The 23,724-nt window shown below is 38.7% G+C and overlaps 1 protein-coding gene across 2 annotated transcripts; it reads left to right on the top strand.

Annotated features, from left to right (window-relative positions):
• Positions 1-1,489: 1,489 nt before the first annotated feature.
• LOC126810304 (protocadherin-16) lies at positions 1,490-23,457 on the top strand. 2 transcript variants are annotated; one of them, XM_050535312.2, is made up of 13 exons: positions 1,490-1,702; positions 2,471-2,666; positions 4,655-4,822; positions 6,003-6,140; positions 6,822-6,947; positions 7,426-7,602; positions 7,914-8,116; positions 14,773-15,094; positions 15,608-15,721; positions 16,354-16,699; positions 17,482-17,538; positions 19,077-19,246; positions 20,098-23,457. In XM_050535312.2, exons 1-13 carry the CDS (start codon positions 1,646-1,648, stop codon positions 20,160-20,162), a joined length of 2,139 nt encoding a protein of 712 aa, XP_050391269.1. In that variant the 5' UTR covers positions 1,490-1,645; the 3' UTR covers positions 20,163-23,457. The 2 variants fall into 2 exon arrangements, with proteins under 2 accessions (XP_050391269.1, XP_050391262.1); XM_050535305.2 differs by having other exon boundaries at positions 7,426-7,606; positions 7,918-8,116.
• Positions 23,458-23,724: the final 267 nt, after the last annotated feature.

The following is a 23,724-nucleotide window of genomic DNA, read 5'->3' as shown; positions in this document are numbered from 1 at the left end:
AAAACGTTTTACTGAATTGTGAATTGCACATTTTTTTCTTTTGGGGGAGGGGCGGGGGGCGGGATGCACGTAAAAAATCCCTTGGCAATTGGAATTCGAAATAAGAGTAGGCCGTAGCGCAAAATTTCTCTCAGAGCACTCTCTATGGCGTATAAACGTCTTCATTAATGCAGAACAATAAAAGATCCCTTGGCAAAATTTCCCTCAGAGCACACTGTATGGCGTATACCTGTCTTTATTATCCCAGTCATTTTACGTATATGACTGATAGAAAGTGGAACAACGTAGATCCAATTGTATATGTTATATTTCTATTAGTAAGACGTATAGACAGTTGAACCTAGAGATCGAACTATAGACTATATTCACTCATTCATAACAATCCATTGATAATACAAAACACATTGATACAATAAAACATACATTATTGTATATAATACACTCATATATATCGTCATACACAATACAGTTCTAATATTGGTTTAAAGAGAGGTTAGGGCAGGCTTGTCAAACTCATTTCGATTCAAGGTCCACATGGACTAAAATTTTACATCACGTGGACCGGAGATATACAAAAATATCAAGTTATAGAGAACTTTATTGATTTTTTTCTTGACTAAAATCGTTACATATTATAATGCAATACAATGAAATGGACCAAATTAGCCATTATTTTTAACATTTTACACCCAATTATTTTAGAAGCAACCACATAAACATTGTTAACATTTAGAAACTTATGAATACGCAAAGTTTTAATGATTTCCACTGCTAGTTTCTAAGAATTATCGACTCGTCAGTTTGTTCCACGGGACACAATTAAAGCCATGGCGGGCCAGATCTGGGCCATGGGCTGCATGTTTATCACCCCTGGGTCAGGTGTATTCTTCAGAGGAGGTACAAATTATTTAGAAATGAAATCCCAGAATTATTAAAGGTGCATATAGTTCAAAATTGGAGTAATGAAAAAGGGGATATATTACAAATTTCAGTCGACTTACTTTATTTTGGGCGAAGTTATGAATATTTGAAGTTTCGACAATAGAGTAATTCGTCTCGATTGTCAAGTGCTCTTGCTACGATAAGAAACGTAGTCTCGATTTTCCATTTCAACGCTTAAAGAAAACATAGTACGGAATCTCTGATGGAAGATTTTTTATAGAGCTGCTGGGGGGGGGGGGGTTAGTAAACATTTCGACCAGACAGAATAGGCTACAGTACAGGCCGATGCATATACGAATCTCTCTCTCTCTCTCTCTCTCCCCCTTCCCCTCTCTCTCTCTCTCTTCTATAAAATAAAATGAAATAATGTTTGTCGTCTTACTCTATGATGACGGGAGCTACTATTATTGTGACGAACTTTCGATCCGCCACAAGTATTATTGTATTATCATAAAGGGCACAGTTAACAATAAAACACACTGGTCCCTATTATACGCCATATTGTAGGCCTTATTGTATCTGTTACTTGGCAAGACAGTAACACAACGTCATCATACATACAGACATATTAAATAAAACAACATTTATATGATATATTTCAAGAAAAACTAAATTGTGAAAAGTAAACTGTGTATCGCCATCATGTAGATTGTGGAATATAATATTTAAAGGATTTGATGTTGATATCCAGTATAAGAGAATAATGGAGTGGTTTTGTATTTTGATTTTGTTATTCTATGCTGGTGCTGTCACTTCACAGGTTTGTAGATTTGTTTTTGTCTTTTTTTAGCGGAATGTCTAAGTAATATCTCGTATAGTTCACATATCACCATTTACCGTGAAACAATATAGTGCAGCTTTACGGTTGTTCTAATAATTTGGAGAGAGAGGGGGGGGGGGAGAGAGAGATGACATTCACATGACGAAGAGAGAGAGAGAGAGAGAGAGAGAGAGAGATGACATTCACTTGACGAAGAGTTGGGGATTAACGTCCACTAGTCATAAACTTAGTCATTTCGGGACTAACATATGGTACAATTTTATTTCAATAATTCGCTAGGGCGTATGGTCTGTAGTGTGTGTGTGGGGGGGGGGGGGTAGCGGAGGGCCTCTAGAAATCCCCAGATGGTAGACAGGCGGTCACGTACAAGTGGGGAATTGAAACCACACCACTTGTCGCGTTAGACATATCTCATTATATACTATTATTAAAAGTGAAGGTCGCGTGTTCGATCCCTGCATTGGACGAGAAAGTTTCCGATGTGGTTTGACTGGTTTCCCCTTATCAGTGTTGCAGGACGGAGGGTCTGACAAGGACAACTATCTTGTCGTTCGGATGAGACGGAAAACCGAGATCCTATGTATAAATTGGCGGGCAAAATTTCCCTCATAGCACATTAGCCCAGTCGGAGCAGAACAGTAGAACGTTAAACCCCATTTCATTTCATTTCATTCCCTATGATAATATAAATGTGATCATTCCTTCCTATAATAGATAATATAAATATTGATCTTTTCTTTCCTCTAGTTAACAGCCATCAGCCTTTCACCACCAAACACCTTTATAAAAGACACACAACTGGGTAATCGAGACCTGAGTAAAGTTTTGATTGAACCAGTGACGTCTATAACTAACTGTTTCGTCCAAGGCGCGAGGACGGCTAGTAATGTGAACGTGCAGCATCCATTTGCTTTACGTTTCCAACCTACAGCGTTGACTTTTGGTAAGTTTCACTTTTGTGTTAGACTGGGACTGTCACGTGGGAAATTAAAATGAATTGGATTCAGTTCATTGTCGTCACTTCCTGCATTCATATCGCACACAGCCATTGGCATATTACCCAATATATAATCTCGGTCACCCAGAACTTCATAGTCTTCAACGTATGGAGTGAGGGGGTTTCGATCTAGGTCTGTTGTCAAAAAGTTCCATTGCCCATGCATAACCGGGAGTTCATTTAGTTTTTGTAAGGGTAATTATCCAGTAAATTTCCAGTAAAACTTATGTAAGATTTGAGCCCCTTCTCGAAATAAATCCCATAATCCTTGCATTATTGAAAACAAACATGAATTGTGACGACGAATTAGGATTAATTGAAAAAAAAAACAACATAGATATGGTCCATGAAGAGAGAAATTTTACAATAAAAAAAATTAAGAGTGTTGGATATTGAACTGGCAATGTAAATGGATTTTCTGAAATGACAATTCTTCAATTAATTTCATGGACGGCGACGTCTTATTTAAGGGCTAGTTACCTCCCTTAGACTTTGTTCATGCTAATGTAAAAGACCGGATAATCTAGCCAATGACCTAGTTATTTTTAAATGTTGTAACTCATTCAGAATAACATTCGTAGATGTTTTGCTTGAATGATAAAGTCTACCCAATATAAGACAATTGTAGGTCTCCACTGGTGAGATCTATTGCAGAAGGTCACAAGGTCACTTGCAGATTTCCTCAAGGCCACAAGATGTAAACAGGGCTAGCGCTAACCTTAACCCAAGACCTAGCCCTAAATCTTACCCTAAGCCTAACCCACAATCTTCGACAACAATCACGTACCCTAACCCTGTTTACATCTCGTGACCTTGGGTAATGAAATAAACCTGACCGTCTCCACTGAAGCTTGATCTTGAATGACTTTCCATTGTTTACTTTCCCAGTGGTGTTTATATACCCCCTGTAATTCCTTGCATTTTGCTGCGGAGGGCCTGACAAAGGCCGTAGTGCCGTTGTCCGGGCAAAATTTCCCTCATAGCACACTGTATGGCGTATGCACGTCTTCATTAGCCCAGTTCGGAGCAGAACAGTAGGACGTTAAACCCCATTTCATTTCATTTCTAATTTTGCTGAGTAATATACCCCAATATCACTCGCTTTTTATATTTCTTTTTTAAATATTTTCCTATTGTTTATTTGACCTGTTAAATCAAAAGAAAAATCATTTAAGATATATATTATAAGTTTTAGATTGCCAATAATAATAAATAAAGTCTCGGTTATCCATTTATTGTTATATTATATTGAAAGGCGAAGCTGTTCTAATCCATTTAAAGTAGCTAAGTCTCTAACTTAATATATTATCCAAATTCTTCGACAATGAAGACACAAATTATTTGTCCATTTAAATCAACATTGATGTTGTGATCTTACCGGAAAAAGGTGGGCTTCTGATATCGAATATTTAAGACAAAATAAACATTTTACCATAGGTACACAAATCGTGTACCATAATGCTTTTCATCGTCATTTGTAAAAAGAGGGTCGAAGAACGAGGCTAGACATATTCCATAAGTCATGTCAAACGGTGACGCTATATTCTTATCTGGAGAGCATGCGTAATAAAGAATTTCGGTGTAGACTGGTATAACCAGACTCTGGAAATAGCCATTCGATTGCGATTTCTGGCGTATTTCGCAGAACTTAACTGATTAAATTACAGTAAAAATATAAATGATTGAATGTAAATCAATTTATATGCATTCATATTACATTATTATATGCGTTGTGACGCATTTGTATCAATTTCTAGGTCCCAAATATTAGCGACTTTGCTCCTTTAATATCTTAACCACCCGATGCTCCAGAGAGTTGATTATGGGTTTGTCTTGTGAATAATAATGTATACCAAGACATATTTAGCCCTTGTATAACGCATCTTTAATGTATAGTTATACCCACCCCACTTGTGCTTTTGTTTTAATTTCAGAATGGCATGTTATATTCGACGCTACCAGTACAAATAAGTTAAATGCAGCAAATGTACCATTTTACCAATTGACCGTTGAATGTCTTGAGCAGAACATCAGCCGATCAGCAGGCATGACGATACAAGTTCTACCCAATCAGAGGCCAGTTATATCAAACTATCCCGGATGTAAGTTTAAAATATAGTCTGAGTTAAAATGTGTCTTTGCCTTCTGTTACAGGCAGACATATTAGAGTCTAAATTATCCAGACCATCAGTAGAATATTGCATAATTAAAGGGTCTGGTTGAACTAGACAGGTGTTGTAAATCTACGTAATGGCGTCAAATTCCTGCCCTGTTTTATTCAACTACTATATCTGTTGCTCTTAGCGCATCTTGATTCATGATTTGCCAGATTCTTGAACCGCAGTGTTGTTACGTCACTGGGGTCACAGCCAGAATGGCCCGAGTTTGAATCCTGGCACAGGCTGGGAAGAACCTCGTGATTTTTCTACAACAAGTCTCACTGGGATAACAATATATTTTTTATGAAGGAGGAACATCATTTAAGCGTTTATAGTTGTTTTTCCTTTTGCTTATTAAAATGTTCTAGGTTTCATCGTTTTTAGGTTTCCATGGAAACAAATTTAACAAAGGTTTTTCTATAAACGGGCGTGGATATTGATGAAGATTTATAATATTACACAGTAAGAAGACGTTATAATGTTTATATTACACAGTAACAAGATGTTATAATGTTTATAATATTACACGGAAACAAGTTATAATATTTATATTATTACACAGTAACAAGTTATAATGTTTATATTATTACACAGTAACAAGTTATAACGTTTATATTATTACACAGTAACAAGTTATAATGTTCATAATATTACACGTAAACAAGTTATAATGTTTATAATATTATTACACGGTGACAAGTTATAATGTTCATAATATTACACGGTAACAAGTTATTAGATTTATATTATTACACAGTAACAAGTTATAACGTTTATATTATTACAGAGTAACAAGTTATAACGTTTATATTATTACACAGTAACAAGTTATAATGTTTATAATATTGCACATTAACAAAGTACAATGTTTATAATATTACACAGTGACGAGATGTTATAATGTTTATAATATAACACAGTAACAAGATGTTATAATGTTTATATTATTACACAGTAACAAGACGTTATAATGTTTATGTTATTACATAGTAACAAGTTGTTATAATGTTTATAATATAACACAGTAACAAGATGTTATAATGTTTATAATATTACACAGTAACAAGTTATAATATTTATAATATTAAACAGTAACGAGTTATAATTTTTATATATTACACAGTAACAAGAAGTTATAATGCTGGATCAGTTCCATCTAGTACATCTTTATATACAGTAACAGCTACTGATGGTGATGGCGATCAGCTAACCTACTCCTATATAGTACAACCAACTGTTAATTACTTTGATATAAATACAGGTAGGTTACATTTACTTAAACAAATACAGCTAATTTGCATCTACTTATAAATACTGGTAAGTTTCATTTACTTACATGTAAATATGTTTCATAAAATTTTTTCCTGTACCTAAAGCTACCTTCCCCCCACGTTCCCGAAGCAGGGACCGCGAGTTTTACATCTAAGCGTTGCTAGAGTAATCAGCAATTCCCGAACTTATATCTTCGTTATCTCCCTTTACCGCGTCCAAGCGGAGGTTGTGACACAAACACTCGCAAATCAAACATGGCGATCTCCACGGAAACCTTGAACTTTGCAACTCGATTATCACAGGTAGACATTTGAGCTGGAAAGCGCGAGACTTGGTATTCGCGATGATCGAGGAATCTGAAAGGCTCTCAAGCTGGGCCAGTACCCAATCGGAATTAATGCCGAGATATGCAGGGTATTACATGAAGGCCTTGATAAGATGTACGGAGTTAAAGTGAGATCAAGCCTTCTATTGAAGATGAGGTTCGCCAAAGACTTCTCATCCTTTTGGTCTATTGTGTATTCCTTTCACAATTTGGTATTGGTTGACTGATTACGATTTTTAATACGACGTCACATTTCCAAGATGGCGGTGATGACGTCACACTCGACTCCTGGTCCATAGTATGCCAACACTTGCTTTCCATAATTTTTGTTTGTTTTTTTTTCAGCAACCAATGAGATCAGATCAGCGGTAGATTTTCGATCTGTGACCATATCACCAATAATTATACACGTAAACGTTAGTGACGGCTTCAGCACAGTCACAGACTTTAAACTACGTATACAGGTTAACGGTGAGTTATCGTCCTTGGTTTAAACTATGGATACAGGTTAACGGTGAGGTATCGCCCCTGGTTTAAGCTAGGGGAATACTCGATTGAAAGTTCCGGAATAAACTCTCTCAATTCCAAAAATAGTGTCAATCGAGTGAAAAGGAGAATTTCCGAGTACAACGCATACGTCACGATTCTACTTACACCACCCCAGCTGTCGAGACTGGCAGAACTGTAACATGGCTGAATTCCGTATCACTTGATTGCACTTCTGTCAATTCAGGAAGTTCCAGACTGACCATCGAACACCCTTAATGAATACAGGTAAACGGTGAGTTGTCGCCCGTGGTTTAAATTTAAAGGGGGAAGTGATCTCTGTATTAAAATGATATTTGGAATGTGTTTAACCAGTTCTATCACATATGTGACAATGACTGACACCAATATTGTCCCTTAATTCTGATGAAAACTTACGAACTTATTTATTTATTTTTTGAAGGTTTGAATGAACGACCGGATATAACAAATCTACCGGATACACAAACAGTGCGCGAGGATATCGCAGGGGGAACAACCATTTTAAATCTTCAATATCGTGATCTAGACTTCAATGGTAACTTTGTACCAAGTTGTACTGTATTCCCGAACATCCAGCCTTCTGTTTTTATGGTTAGCGGTAAGTTTATCCACTGTTTACCTTCTGTATTTTAGAACGTACAATCGTCTATCATCAGAATGTATTAACGTGTGCGCGTTGCATCATAATGTCTGTCATTGGATCGTGTACGTGACAAGGGATAGGACCGAATTTCGAACCTCATGGGGTTTTTCTCGGGGTCCCTTGGTTTAACCCACGGCTAAAGACCTGTGGGCTACGCTCAAATTAAACCATGTGTTAGTTACACATTGATTAGTTTGTGTCTAGTGAACGTTATAATCCATTTTTTTTCTCTGTGTGTACTATTGTTATCAATCCTTTTTATCCAGGTAGCCGACTCTCCTTAGCAACCAGTACTTCCGGTAAAAATGTATTGGATTTTGAAACAATCACCAGTTATCAAGTGACGTGTACTATATCAGACGGTTATCTGACGTCACAGGGTGACGTAATGACTATTAATGTGCAGAACGTGAATGAGAAACCAGTGTTTAACCAGCAGACGTACACCTGTCTCCTCGAGGAATCAAAGGTAGGTTTGGCCAGGTGCTTCAACCGACAGTAGGGCGACATTTCCCTATTTCGTAACCGCAACATGGTTAAATTTGATTGATGTTTGGCGAATCACGCTACACTAAAAGTCCATACTGTAACAAAGTACTTTATAACTTTCATCAAATTGAACGATCATTTAGGTGTATGGAACTTATTGACTTCAGCTGCTTTTGATAACATATTATATTGACTTTTCAACTCTGTATATATTTCTGTTTAGTCGGGTTCTAATTAAACATGTAATTAATCCCATATGTCATTACAAACTACATATGATCTGTGCACTCGCTCTGCTTTACTTCAAAGGAATACGCACAGGTCAGTAAGCATACACATGACGAGATAAAAGAGACAATTGCATGTATGATCATGAGTCTTATCTATTGTCCGATGGTATATAACGAGGAGTTTGCTGACAGTTGGGGAGACGAGCGGAGAGGAGGAGAGACGCAGACGAGAGAAGAGCAGAGACCGGCGGATTGACTCGCCCGAGATAAGCCGCTGTCTTAGCAGATGGGCGGAATGATGGATTTAATATAGTTATGTACCGTCCTGATATGTTCATGTCGATGTCAAGTTTCCGATGTAGTTTAGTTCCTGTATAGTAGTTTAAGTTCCTGTATTGTTTTGTATGAAGATAGTCTTACAGTATTAGTCAAAGCTGCACATGAATAACGACAGTTATCCTACACCTGGCTGGATCAAGACTTAAAGGTCACCGGAAAAGCATCAATTTTTTTTTTAAATAATGCAAGTATAATTATGTCAACATATCCTTTCCATAAGTATAACCCGAACCCGAATGTCAATATTACATACAACAGGTAAATTTCAACATTAGTAATTTCCGTGTTATACTTATGGAAAGGATATGTTGACATAATTACTTGCATTATTTAAAAAAAATTATGAACCTTTTCCGGTGACCTTTAATGTAACCGTTTCTGTAAAAAGTAAACACCAATGGTAATGTTTATTACGCTCGAGGTATTAGTGCGACGTCCGTGTCAGATCACAAGGTCTGTCACTGAGTCAAGTCTGGCGGGTTTCCTCCCAGGGGAATGCTCACTAGTCCGTGAGTTCACTAGTCCGCGGGTTCATTAGTCCACCGATATCTATTATTAGAGTTCTGGTTGGGGTTTCCAGAGCACAGTCCGCGGGTTCATTCGTCCCCCTATATCTATTATTTGGGTAAGGTTTAAGAATTTGGGGGGAGAGATTAAGTCTCCACATAAGCACTGACCTAGGATGATGAAAAATTAGTTCGTGATATTTCCTAGTTTTATTAAAATACATACAATACATTAGATTTATATACAAAGGCGATTTCACTGTTTATTGGTGTTGGTGGCGCTGATGGTCTTCCTTGGGTGGTGCTTCTGGTATTCTGGTATTATTGTTTCTGAAGAGAAAAGAAAATAAATTTGAGGCTCTCGGGAGAGAGCCACATTAGTGTGTTTCCTACAACGGATTGGATTTTCTAAAAAAAATCGTGTTTGTTCCACATCACCGGGTTACGGCTAGGGATTCTTATATCTAATTGATTTTAATTACTAACGGTTAGGCATAGGATTTGATATATGGTTTGTTTTGGGTCAGGGTGGAGACTGGTCTTATTTAATCTAATTTACTGTGCACTAGGATGTCGTTCAGATTTTTATTTTTAGAATATGCAATTATAAGTTTCTGTGTGAATATTTTCGGGTGATTTTCTTGGAGACCAGTATAGTGTTTTCTGATGATTTTGGACGTACTTCCTGCTGTTGCGCTAAATGGAACTACAAAAGGAGCTATTGCGCTAGCCGTATGAATATTCAAACCTAGGGGGGCTGTTGTTTTCAATTTGTCAATCCAGAATTTTTCTCTTGTTAGCCTAAACGTTTTAATTTCTTCTGAAGTTTCAAAGTCGCTCTTGGTCTTTTCTATTGGCGTGACAATGAGATCTGAAATGTCATGATTTGGTTGGTTGAAATGAATTGAGACAGGTTTGTCTTTTTTGGTGACTATGTCAGACCGGTGACCGTTAATTCTTTCCCTAAGTGCATTTTGAGTCTCCCCTACGTATTGCTTGTCACATTTTCTGCATGAGATTAGATAAATTATGTTTGAACTACTGCATGAAAGTTGGTCTAATATTGGGAATTTTGTGCCAGATGTTTTGTTATGGAAATGGTCGGATATGTTTAAGATTTTGCATGTTTGACATCTTGGATGGCCACAAATTTTGGTTTTATGTGCTGATTGTATATTATTTGTTTCTTTGGCGGCAAGCTCAGCTAGAGTGTTGTTTTTTATACGTCGTAGATAGCGTTTGGAGTATCCCCTTTCCCGTAGTTTGCTAAATACCAATGTACATGCTGACTCAAAGTCGGTCTTCTGAGTACATATCCTATGAAAACGGAGAATCTGAGATTTTATGATGCCAGAGAATGTATGTTTTGGGTGAAAGGAGCTTTTGAACAATAATTGATGTGTGTCGGTTTCTTTGAAAAATACTTTAGTTTCCAATTGGCCTGTGATTTTGGTGTTGCTACTTTTAAACACGGTAGTATCAAGGAAATCTATGCTGTTATGGCTTACATTTGCGGTTAATTTGACAGATGGATGATGATTGTTCGGAATGTTGAAAAACGTCCAAAATTCGTCTAGTCTGTACGTCCAGACTATGAAAACGTCATCTAAAAACCGCCCATAGAAATCTGGTTTTAATGGACAGAGTGGCAGAACTTCCGTTTCCCACTCTGCCATGAAGAGATTTGCATAACTCGGGGCAAATCGTTTTCCCATCGCAGTTCCGGAAGACTGAAGGTATACTTGGTCGTTAAAAGCGAAGTCATTCCTCCTCAGACAAATGTTGAGTAGTTTGAGGATTTCTTCGTCCGGCCTGGATGCTTGCGGGTTCCTAAGAAATGCTTTCCTAACTGCTTCAATACCTATGTTATTATCAATGTTCGTGTACATGCTTTGTACGTCGATGGATATTAAGACGGTGTGTTCGGGGACTCTTAACTGTTTGATTTTCTGAATGAAATCGTTAGTGTCTTTAAGGTAGGATGGGTGTTGGCATGCTAGGGGTAATAAGAAATGGTCTATATATTGTGATACGTTGTATGATTCGCTGCCACAGTCTGATATTATTGGGCGTCCCTTGGGTATTTTATTAGGTATAAACCATTCTGTTTCTGGATTTTTATGTATTTTTGGTAGTGTATAGAGATGTCTTTGTCGGCAGTCAGATTTAGCAGATAGATAATCATATTGTTTTGCTGTTATGTATTCCCTATCCTGCAATTCATATAAGATGTTGTTTATTAAATTTGCGGTGTCCTTAAAGATTGGTTGGTCTAATTTAGTGTAATGTATAGGATTACTTAATTGTTTTTCTGCCTCTGAGATATAGTCTGCACGATTCATTATGACACAACACGAGCCTTTGTCGCTTTTCTTAATTATTATGTTTTTGTCCTTTTTAAGGGTGTTTAATGCCGTTTTAGTTGCTCGGTTGAGATTTGGTTTTTGTGACTGTGGTTGAATGGATGATATTTCTATATTCATTTCGTCGAAAGTTTTTAGGATGGCTGGTGATAATGACTTTTTAGGTGGTTTCCATGTGGATTTTACTGTGAATAATTTTTTACCTCTGCCGGGTTTGTTCCTAAAAAAATAAGTCAACGAAAGTGTTCTTTGGAAGCGATCGGTTGCCTGGGTGATGGGGTCTATGGATGTTATTGTGGGGGTTGGGATGAATTTAAGGCCTTTATCAAGAATGTTCATTTCTAGGGGGTTGAGAAGTCTGTCGCTCAAATTGACAACTGTCTGTCCTAAAGACGGCTTCTCATTCCTTTTCCCTAATCCTAGTTTAAATTCCTCATCCAGCAGTTGATGATCTCTCTGGCCGTGTCTGGGCTCCAGTGGATTGCGTCGTTACCTTTCAGTTCTATTTTGCCCTTGAAGGTTGGTAATGTGGTGGCGTTTGGTGAAGGTGCAGTGGAGATCAGTTGGTTGTAGCTGGTGATGTTTTGGTAGGCGATCGGATTTTCTTGTCGGAGTCGGGAAGAAGTGGGGATGTGTGTGGCGAAGAGCTTGGTTGTTGGGAAAGCTGCTCTGGTCACCTTGAGTAGATCTAGCATCTGCTCGTGTATCCTTGGTCCACTTTCCTCCCTGTTGTTGAGCCCGACGTGTTTCACTAATTCTTCTGGTGCAGGACCCATGTAGTTCTGGAGTATTTGTTTGATGTGGCTGATCTTGGCTCCAGAATAGCTATGGATCTCCCAGTCCCCGAGGAAGGATGCAATCCTAGCCAGGTTAGAGGATCCAATAACCAGGGTCTTTGCCATGACGGGTGGTAGAAACCATAAATCCTTCTCGTCTTTACCTTTGTAGCTGTGAGGTCTCTTTAGGGATAGGTTGAGTGGTCGCCTACATCTGGTGGAAGATCTGGTGGCGATTCTAGAGTTAGGAATGATGGGCGATCTAGGGGACAGACAGTCGACAAGCGCGTTTAGTGGCGATATAGATCCCGAGGAAGTAGGTGAGCCAGACACAACCCGGGGCGAACTGGTTGATCTAGCTGCACGCTTCGAGGGAGTGTTAATGCAAGTGCCTTCTCCAGGGGATACTTTTCTCTTGTTGGGTGTGTATCGTTTTGGTGTGTCCCGGAGAAGGCGGTGGAAATCTGTCTTCACACTATCCTGAAGTCGCTTGCCGTAGGACTTCTTGGCCCATGCTAGGGCGTGGCTAGAGTACTCTTGTACAGCATCTTTGGTAAAGTGATGTGACTTCAAGTACTCCAGTTTCTCCCCTAGCATGGCTCGGCAGTGTGTCGACAGGGATGAGGCGACGTCCTTGGCCCATTTCAAGTTCAATGTCTCAATGGTAGTGGCTATGGTAGGCGTCTTCATGGCCGGCTTCACGAACTTATTCAGGTCTTGGATCTTCCAAGTGAAACTTCTGGTTGGTGTTCCATTCTCCTGGCTCTCCATAATGGTCAAGTGGTGGAGGCATTGGGGGACCTGAAAGAAGGCTTTCACGACACCTGCATTTTCTGGGGGTTGTTGGCGCTCTTTTGGTAGACGTTGGTTTGGTTGGCGCTCCTTTGGTAGACGTTGGTTTGGTTGGCGCTCCTTTGGTAGACGTTGGTTTGGTTGGCGCTCCTTTGGTCGGCGCTGGAATCCAGGTGGTGGTTGGTGGAATCCAGGTGGCGGTTGGTGGAACCCAGGTGGTGGTTGGTGGAACCCAGGTGGTGGTTGGTGGAACCCAGGTGGTGGTTGGTGGAACCCAGGTGGTGGTTTGGTAGAAGCCTGGTGGTGGTTGGTAGAAGCCTGGCGGTGGTTGGAATCTATTTCTTAACTGAGGCCAGTCCATTGGTAGATGCGTGGGCGTGGGAAGAAGAGGACGTCTGGTGCGGGACCTATCCGTGTTCCAAAGGTTGGGGATATCAACTATTAGGGTTCTGGTTGGGGTTAGCAGTGCACAGTCCGCGGGTTCATTCGTCCACCGATATCAACTATTAGGGTTCTGGTTGGGGTTACCAGTGCACAGTCCGCGGGTTCATTCGTCCACCGATATTTATTATTAGGGTTAGGTTTTTTGATACCCATATTTATAATATTTCTTACAGTGGTGGACTAGTGAACCTGCGGACGAGTGAACCCCTCTCTTCATCACAAATGTGTGCGTTCACCCTACTTCGAAGCTTAAAATAACGCCGTTTGTATTGAACGGACGTTAAACCCCAGTTCTCTAGGAGATGCGATTGCAAAGATTGATTGTTTTATATCGAAAATCCATGATCCTCAAAACGTTAAAGGCTCAATACCACTCTTGTTGTAACTGAATAATATGTCCCAACCTTTATTCTGGTCAACAAATTGTACTATTTTACAATATTTCAATTAATTGGTGATACAAATTTCATCTTTACACACCTAATTTAAAAAATTGGAAAAATTCAACTAAATGATTTGAAAAGCCTAACGTAAACCTTTTCAAATGTGACTTGAATTTAAAAATATTTTCAAACCCTCTGGACAAGTAAAATATGATGTAATGGATAATTTACACAACAGGTAGGACACTTAAACATCTAGTACTTATAATAAGGCTATTATTTATTTTCTGGAGCTGTCAAGCCAGCAAGAGTGTTATTGTCCCTTTAAACTTCAGTTCTCTTTCTCGCCTTGATCGAAAAATAAATATTTCTATTTCTAGGAGATGCGATTGCAAGGTTGATTCCATTATGTCTTGGTTGGTGTCTTAATATCGAATGGTTAGCGTGTGACATAAGGTCTATCATTGAGTCAAGTGTCGTGGCTTCGATTTCCCAGTTGTACGTGACAAAGAGTGGGATCGCCTGTCCAACCTCGTGGGTTTTCTCTGCGTCCTCCGGTTTCCTCCCACTGCTCAAGACCCCTACGCGGAACCATATGTTAGAACCATATGTTAGTCCCGAAATGACCTAGTTTATGTGAAGTGGACGTTAAACCCAATCTCTCTCTCTCCCTCTCCCCTCTCTCTCTCTCTCTCTCTCTCTCTCTGTGTTCTAATATGGTATCGATAAACCTATATCTTATAACACAGTTGAACTTGTCTCTTCTTTAATTTCTGATTAATGGTTATTTTCGTATTTTTCAGGCCGGTGTTTCCACATGTAATCTTTTTCTTACCGTCACTGACCCGGAAGGAGACGCTGTCGTCGTTTCTATTCGACCCGGAAATAATAGCCAAAGATTTGGCTTTGTATCTCCAGCCTACGATATTCTGAGTTTTGCCGTTGACTATGACGTAGACAAGAACGTCATGCCTACAAATGTAGTGATAGAAGTGGAAGCTCGAGACACTGGGGGTCAGGTGGGCGTGGCTAATATCGCTATAACAATACTGGATAAGAATGACAATTCGCCAACCTTTCCCGCCATTTCTCCAGTTATAGATATATCTGATATTACTGATATTGGTGAGTAGCCTTGTATGTTAAGACACAAACGTAAATACAAACAATCATGCATTATGTAAATATAGACTAGGTCACCAAGACAGCGAAGTACAGAAACAGACTGACGCTACTTTTGACTGTTGCGTTGCAGGCCAGGGTGATCTGGTCAAGGGAATAACTGCTCTTCCCTCTCTTGTCTAGTCACAAGGTCAGGACAACTACCGAAGAAGAATGATTGTGAATTGTGGACAAATAAGGATGTATGATGTCATCAAAATACGCACTGTTTCATAATCCACTTTTTCAGATTAAGACGGCCCATATTACGGGAAATTAAATATTTATGTGAAAAGAGGTGTTCTTAAATTCTAACCCCCTAATATGTAAAATCGGACCAAACGGTGTAAATCTAAGGCTCCCCGTCTATTTGCAAAATATTCTTCCAAAGGACCCGGGAGTGACAAATATAGTAACCATTGTTTTGTCACGTGACAACTGTCCAAACTTGCAAATTTCTGTTTTATATCGTTTTAGGTATAATAGATATAATATTAGCTACTGATGATGATTCTGGGTCCAATGGTGAAGTCGTATACGAAGCTAATGGTATCAGTCCACCAACAGCAGCTAATTATATTAGTGTACTACGTAAGTTATATTATTATGCTACCTCAGTTATATTAGTGTACTACGTAAGTTATATTATTATGCTACGTCAGTTACATTAGTGTATTACGTAAGTTATATTATTATGCTACGTCAGTCATATTAGTGTAATACGTAAGTTATAGTATGCTACGTCAGTTATATTAGTGTAATACGTAAGTTATGGTGTGCTACTTGAGTATTATTAGCTAATTTACTTTAGTGTACTAAGTAATATATATCACTGTCACGTGGGTGTTCGGGGGGGGGGGCGAATGGTTAGCGCGTGCGGGTTGTATCATAAGGTCTGTCATTGAGCCAACTGGCATGGTTTCGATTCCTCGATTGTACGTGACAAGGAGTAGGGTTGCCTGTCCAATCTCTTTGGTTTTCTCCGGGTTCTCCGGTTTCCCTCCACATCTAAAGACGTTAAACCCCATCTCTCTCTCTCTCTCTCTCTCTCTCTCTCTGTTTGACGTAAGATGTATTAGTTTTCTACGTAACATTTTCCAGTTTACCACGTATGATATATCACTACGATACAGTATTTTCCGTAAAAATTTGATATTTTCCGTAAAATGAAAATACCGATGAGTGGCTTTTTAACAGTGTCACTCTTCTTTATTTACTTACAGCGAACGGCCAGATTCATTTCACCAAGAGATTTCCTGATAGTTTAAAGGGAACTGCTGTACTTTTAACTGTTGAAGCTAAAGACAAGGGTTCACCACCTAAATCAGCTAGCACATCTAGAACTATACGCTTTCTAGAATCACCCCTGACAACGGCTCCGACATCTGGGTCTGGATCTCCTCTTACGTCACAGAACTCCGCGGCGTCTACTCAGCAGCAGAGCTATTTTGATGAACCGGCTAACATCGCTTTGGTTGTCATCCTGAGTTTAATTCTTCTAGCCGCTTTAATCGTAGCCTTCTATTTTTGTATGAAGTATTGTTTACTAGGCTATTGTTGCAAACCGGGGTAAGTATAGAGTTATCTACCCTTCACTTATACGAAACTACCACTAATTGACCATAACAGCATTTATACGAAACTACCACTCATTTACCATAACAACACTTATACGAAATTACCACCAACTGACCATAGCAACATTTATTCGAAACTACCACTAATTGACCATAGCAACATTTGCTTCCTTGATGACGCCTTATGTTTTGGACCGAGAAATAACGTTCGGATGGGACAAAAAATCACAAATCCCTTGTACACATTGGCATGTACGTAAAAGATCCCCTGGAAGTTGGAATTCGATATATAACACTAGGCCGTGGCGCCGCTGTGTGGCATCGCCGATGTCAGGGCAATATTTCCCTCATAGCACAGTGTATGGCGTATGTCCTTCTACATTACCCCAGGACGTTAAAGCCATTCCGTTTCTTTTCCTTACCCTGCTTCGTCTCACATTCAACATTGTAACCTGCTTAAGGGTGAATCTTGCGTTTTGATTGGTCAATTAGACACTGTCAATTGGACAATAACACCCCCCCCCCCCCACACACACACACACACACACACACCTGTTTTAGTAATTTCTTTTAAAATGAATGCTAAAATAGCATGTAAAATGTCGATAAACATTTCCTGTTTCGCATTTATTATTGTCCAATAGACATGTCCTGAGATTATTAGGACCCAAGACGTGTTTATCTCCTAAGCAACGCCTTGATATGGAATAGAAGCAGTGATCGTATTGATCACCCAGCACGTTAATCAAGCAGTTTTGTTTGTCTATATTATAGGTCAAACAGACCTAGTCGAGTTCATCCAGTACGTGATGATTATGATCCATACAACAGGTAAAAGAGATTTAATGTATATTGTGACTCTCCATTTCAAAATCAGTCGCTTTTCCCACGAGCTGAATTTGGAAGCACCGCAGTCATGGAAACTTCAGATGGCCATAACTCTGCCAATGTTTTCGTGATTTGCATATTTTTTATACCAACAGAAAGCTGTTTCAGTGCTCGTTTAGATACGCATTAAATCTCAGTTTTTAAAAATTGTGGCATGTGACTGGTTTTGTAGTGTAGGGTCACATATTGTTGTTTGTTGTGCTCACTGCTCAGGGATTGGGTGGCCTAGTGGTCTAGAGTGTCACGCTTCGAGCTTCCGCTGGCCGGTCACCTCTCGCTTGTCGTCGTGGTTTCGATCCCTGGTGTGAGCGTGTGTGGCTTGGAGATAGGGGAGGCTTCTTAACTTCGTGGGTTTACTCCGAGCAGTGCGGTTTCCTCCCACAGCAAAGACCCCTGTGCGTGCGCCAACATAATAAAAAAGATGAAAAATAAGACAACTTGTCTGCGATATCACCCTCGGTAGAATCGGGCGTTAAACACTAAGAACAACAACAGCTCATTGCTCAGATTATGATTTAGATTTCAAGCAGGTCACATCGGTATTAATGCGGACTTATCTCGACCGCCAAAGTACTAGAGAGCGATGATTCAACGCAGGGGGGTTGGATGGCTGAATGGTTAGCGCTGTATCATAAAGCCTGTCATTGAGTCAACTGGTGTGGTTTCGAATCCCCGGTTGTACGTGACAAGGAGTAGGGTCGCCTGTCCAACCTCGTGGGTTTTCTCCGGGTCCTCCGGTTTCCTCCCACTGCTACAGACCCCTACGCGCAAGCGAATTAATGAAATAAAATTAAACCGTATGTTAGTCCCGAAATGACCTAGTTTGTGTCGAGTGGACGTTAAACCCCATTTCCCTCTCTCTCTCCATTCAACGCAAAGACACGAGGAGGTTGGGCAGGCGTTTTACTCAATTAACGACTAGCGTGGTTACGCCATGTCAGTGATGTAGGATAGAGGGCGTCTAATCAGTTCAGGTGGGTGGAAAAATCGAGGTCCCGTGGAATTCGACGAAAATTAGTTTGACAAATTCCCTCGTAGCACACTGCGTGGTCTATGCTCGTCTTCGTTAACCCCAGTACACAAGTAGCAAACTAAACCTCATCTTATCTTTTCACCAATATATCTTACATAGTTTTCAGTCTCAAGTTGTGCTGTTTAACGTCTATCCTCGCCACATCTCTCTCTCTCTCTCTCACTCGACACAAACCAGGTCACTTCGGGACCAACACATGGTTCGATTCTATTTTAACAATTCGCTTGCGCGTAGGGGTCTTTAGCAATGGGGGGAAACCGGAGGACCCTACTCCTTGTCACGTACAAGCGGGGAATGGAAACCACACCACTGGACTGGACCCCCCCCCCCCCACCCCTTATTGCTATAAAACGCATCGTTTTATTTTGGGATTATGTAATTTTATCGAATTTATTTTGTAAAGCGAGCACCATGTAAGAAAATAATATGTTTCTATTTCTCATCACAGCTATTACAGAACACCATCACGATTTACCCCAAACAGTCGAGATCCAAGATACTCGAGGGACCATGTTGATCCAAGATACACGAGGGAATATGGTGATCCTAGAGAATACGGGGATCCAAGATATTACAGGGATTCCAGGCATCCACTATCAACCGGTAGTATTAATGGCGGTAGGTTATCAATATATTACAGATAGACAGACAGACGGACGGACTGACCTGGGGATTACCGGTAGTATTAATGGCAGTAGGTTATCAGTATGTTACAGATAGACAGACGGGCGGACAGACGGACGGACATGGAGCTTACCGGTAGTATTAATGGCGGTAGGTTATCAGTATATTATAGGTGGACGGACGGACATGGGGCTTACCGTCCCCTGGACACAAACTAGGTCATTTCGGGACTAACACATGGTGCATTTTATTTTTCAACAATTCCCTTGCGCGTAGGGGTCTTTAGCAGGGGGAAGAAACCGTAGAACCCGAATAAAACCCACGAGCATAGATGCAAACTACCCTATTCCTTTTCATGTACAAGCGTGGGATCGACACCACATTATCTCACTTTATAGGTTCTTAGATTAAAATAACTAACCTCCTACTCCACGAACGAGGGGGGGGGGGGGCGACGATGGGAAGATATCTTTGGTCTCTAGATAAATTTTAAGTAGGGGAAACAGGGCCGAGAGAAAGATAACTCTACGTGTATCTATGGTTAAAGAATATCATGACCAGCCTTTATATCGGGTCTATATAGCTTACCTCTTGGTCGACGAGGGTGTGGTGTCAACTGGTTAACGAAGGTGGGGGTGTTGACTGGTTAACGAGGGTGGAGGTGGAGAGTGTTGAGAAGGGAACAGAGAAAAAGGGAAGATAACTCTATGTGGATCAATGATCAATAAATTGATAATGCTTGTAACAATTGCCTCAGAAAGTGACAGATTTAAACTATTTAATCTACGCTTCAACCGACATAAATAAAACTATTTTATTATTTTTTTTATTTTTTTTTTTTACAGATTTTTATGATGATCGATCTTACCGCGGAAGTAGGAAAGCCAAGTTAGCTATACAACCATATTGATGACCAATACGGATTAGATAATACAATATTAATACAAAGCCCAGTTAGCTATACAACCATATTGATGACCAATACGGATTAGATAATACAATATTAATACAAAGCCAAGTTAGCTATACAACCATATTGATGACCAATACGAATTAGATAATACAATCTTAATACAAAGCCCAGTTAGCTATACAATCATATTGATGACCAATACGGATTAGATAATACAATCTTAATACAAAGCTCAGTTAGCTATACAACCATATTGATGACCAATACGGATTAGTCAATACAATCTTAATACAAAGCCCAGTTAGCTATACAACCATACTGATGACCAATACGGATTAGATAATACAATATTAATACAAAGCCCAGTTAGCTATACAACCATATTGATGATCAATACGGATTAGATAATACAATATTAATACAAAGCCCAGTTAGCTATACAACCATATTGATGATCAATACGGATTAGATAATACAATATTAATACAAAGCCCAGTTAGCTATACAACCATATTGATGACCAATACGGATTAGATAATACAATATTAATACAAAGCCAAGTTAGCTATACAACCATATTGATGACCAATACGGATTAGATAATACAATATTAATACAAAGCTCAGTTAGCTATACAACCATATTGATGACCAATACGGATTAGATAATACAATATTAAAGATGGGTTCCCAGAAAAGTATTTATCGGGTGGTTATTTCCAATAAAAGTATGGCAATTTTGGTATATATGGAAATTAGAGATATCCAATCTTACTAGAAAAATACTGGATTCCCCGACAAACACTCATGGAGCGTATACAGGACAAAAAGGGTTCCCCTAATCAACAGCCCGACGATTTAGAATTTCTGCACGCGTGATGTCAAAGGTCACACGCGAATATTGAGTGCTTGATGTACAAGTTGATAAACGCTATGGTGAGTTAGACGTACAACACTTTCTGAGATAAAAATGACTGAAAAATGACGCGGGTAGTGGATAATCCGAGAATTTAATTAGGATTCGATATTTGTAATAAATAATAAGTGATTAAAGACAACATCGTCTAATGTATGCAATGAATTCTCCTCTGACATCCAAGAGAGGTAAGTCGCGTGACGTAAACATGGCCTGGTTTGATCGAATTTTAATAGCAGGGCATTCCTTCGCAATTACAATGTTTGAGAAGGATTTGAAGCATAATTATGACAAATTAATTAGTTTGAATATGTTTTTAGTCCATATATACCATTAAATCACCCAGTTTGTACACGAGAACCCATCTTTAATACAACGCTAAATCTGCCTATTGCAGGCCTGTCTTAAAGCTGTTGTATAAACTATTAATTAAACTTTTATTGACATGACAAGACCATAATCAACTCTCGGTGGCATCGGATATCACCGATATTAAGTAGATTAGAACGGTTCAGCCATATTTTGATTTAATCTAAAAATGGTGAAGCGAGGCTAAGCGTCGAGCTTCGAACAACCAATGCGATGGTTGCAATTAATGCATACATCTTGTCAAACCTTCAAACGCTAATATCTTCGCTCGCAATGGAGCAATAATTTGAATGAAATTTTCAATAAATTAATTTTACATTATCTATTTTCGAACTATTATAGTAAGAACGGACAGCTTTTTTTTTTATTTAAATCTTATATATAAAATAAGCTTAAAGGCCCGTTTTCCATGTGCGCGATATCGCTGCGTTTCCGCACACGTTTTCGACGGCGAAAACGTTGGTTTAATGTAAATGTAATGGGACCAGGATAACCAGCGAAATAAGAGTACATGGAAATTAGGCTTAATACACGGTAATATATGCTTAATACACGGAACAAAAAACTGTTTTATAAACGGTAAAATATGCTTACTTCAAAATATGCTTACTTCAAAATATGCTTAATAAACTGTAAAATATGCTTAATAAACTGTAAAATATGCTTAATCTACTGCTTAATATGCTTAATAAACTGTAAAATAAGCTTAATAAATTGTAAAATATGCTTAATACATTGTAAAATATGCTTAATAAACTGAAGTATAAGCTTGACCTACTGCTTAATATGCTTAATACACTGTAAAATATGCTTAATACGCTGTAAAATATGCTTATTGAACTGTAAAATATGCTTATTGAACTGTAAAATATGCTTAATAAACTGTAATATTTGTTAGGTCTACTGTAAAATAGTTCGATCTGCTGTAAATAAACCAACTTGATGTACTATACAATAAGAAATAGATGTGAGTAATCTCTAGAAATATCTTGGATTTAACATGACCTATCTGTGCATCAGAAGAGATACTAGACAGCTCTGTAGGTACTGTTACAGGAGTTTTATATCAGCTCACATTTTATGTAAAAGTACGGATTTATTTTTAGGAAAAACGAAATAGATGCGATTAATTCCTTGATATATCTTTAACTTTGCATAAATTATCTATGTGGCAGATATCAGTACACAATTCATGAAGTAAATATAAAGATTTGTCAGGAAATGTTACATCTCTATGTTGATTAGGCCATTTGTTGATTGTACAAAAAGCTGTACCGTTATACAGAAGTGCAAAAATGGGTTAAGGAAAATTTAAGATATTGCAAGGCATACCGACCTTATTAAACTGAAAAATAATATTTTCGTCATACTACAGAATTACCAAAATTTGATGGTGTTGTTGCCAAAGATATCGTGAATAATCCGATAAGTACCACCGACCTTAAACATACATTATGCAAGAGGTAAATCTGCCTATTGCAGGTATTTCTTTATCCCTGAAATGTTATCTAAATTATTAATTAGACATTAATTAACTTATCCAGACCATAATCAACTCTCGATGGCATCGCTAGCCTGTGATATTTACTGGATTAGGATCCGATCTGCTGCTCAACGCTCATTCAAGATTAAAGCGATATTTAGCGGATTGGAATACATTTTTTTTAAATAATTAAACTAAAAATGGATAGCCGAGACTTTGTTTTATATTGTATTTAAGGCCTGGGCCTAAACTTCAATCGCTAATATCTCGGCTCAGAGTGAAGCAATTTGACTGAAATTTTCAGCATATTATATTTACATTATCTAGTGTTTAATTATTAGAGAACGGTCAACTCTTTACCTAATCCTCAATAATGTATCTTTAATAATACATAGTTCTTGAATAAAAAAATCTATAAACATATTGCACGGGATTCCCCAAGGGATTCCCCAAGCGCTCGAATGATGTTGAGTATCTTTAAAAAAAATCCGATAAAATTCCAACCTTAATAAACTATGAATTATATCATTTTCTTCATACTACTGAATCACTAAATTTTGATGGTGTTGTTGCCCTTAGCGACATACATTATAATCATTTCAAGAACCAGGGCAACAAGTGCTACACCTAGTCCTACACCAGACAGTAATACAGTCCCGGTCATGTCCGACATGTGCACGATCCGCTTGGACTTGGGACTAGTTTGACAAGATAATGGCCGATTGTCAATGTAATGGTCCTCTTCCAGTTTCTGCAGTAAACCAGTTTTAGATAACTCTAACATCACACGTT

Source organism: Patella vulgata, chromosome 1 (assembly GCF_932274485.2).
Source record: "Patella vulgata chromosome 1, xgPatVulg1.2, whole genome shotgun sequence".
Taxonomy (NCBI): Eukaryota; Metazoa; Mollusca; class Gastropoda; family Patellidae; genus Patella; species Patella vulgata.
Note: the sequence above shows the minus strand (reverse complement) of the source record. Positions and strands in the feature narration are given on the sequence as shown.

Bases quoted from the DNA above. Each gene is read 5' to 3' on its own strand.
- LOC126810304 (XM_050535312.2), top strand. From the start codon at position 1,646: ATGGAGTGGTTTTGTATTTTGATTTTGTTATTCTATGCTGGTGCTGTC. The intron at 2,667-4,654 runs GTAAGTTTCACT...TTTTAATTTCAG, and splicing joins ACCTACAGCGTTGACTTTTG to AATGGCATGTTATATTCGAC. The intron at 6,948-7,425 runs GTGAGTTATCGT...TATTTTTTGAAG, and splicing joins ACTACGTATACAGGTTAACG to GTTTGAATGAACGACCGGAT.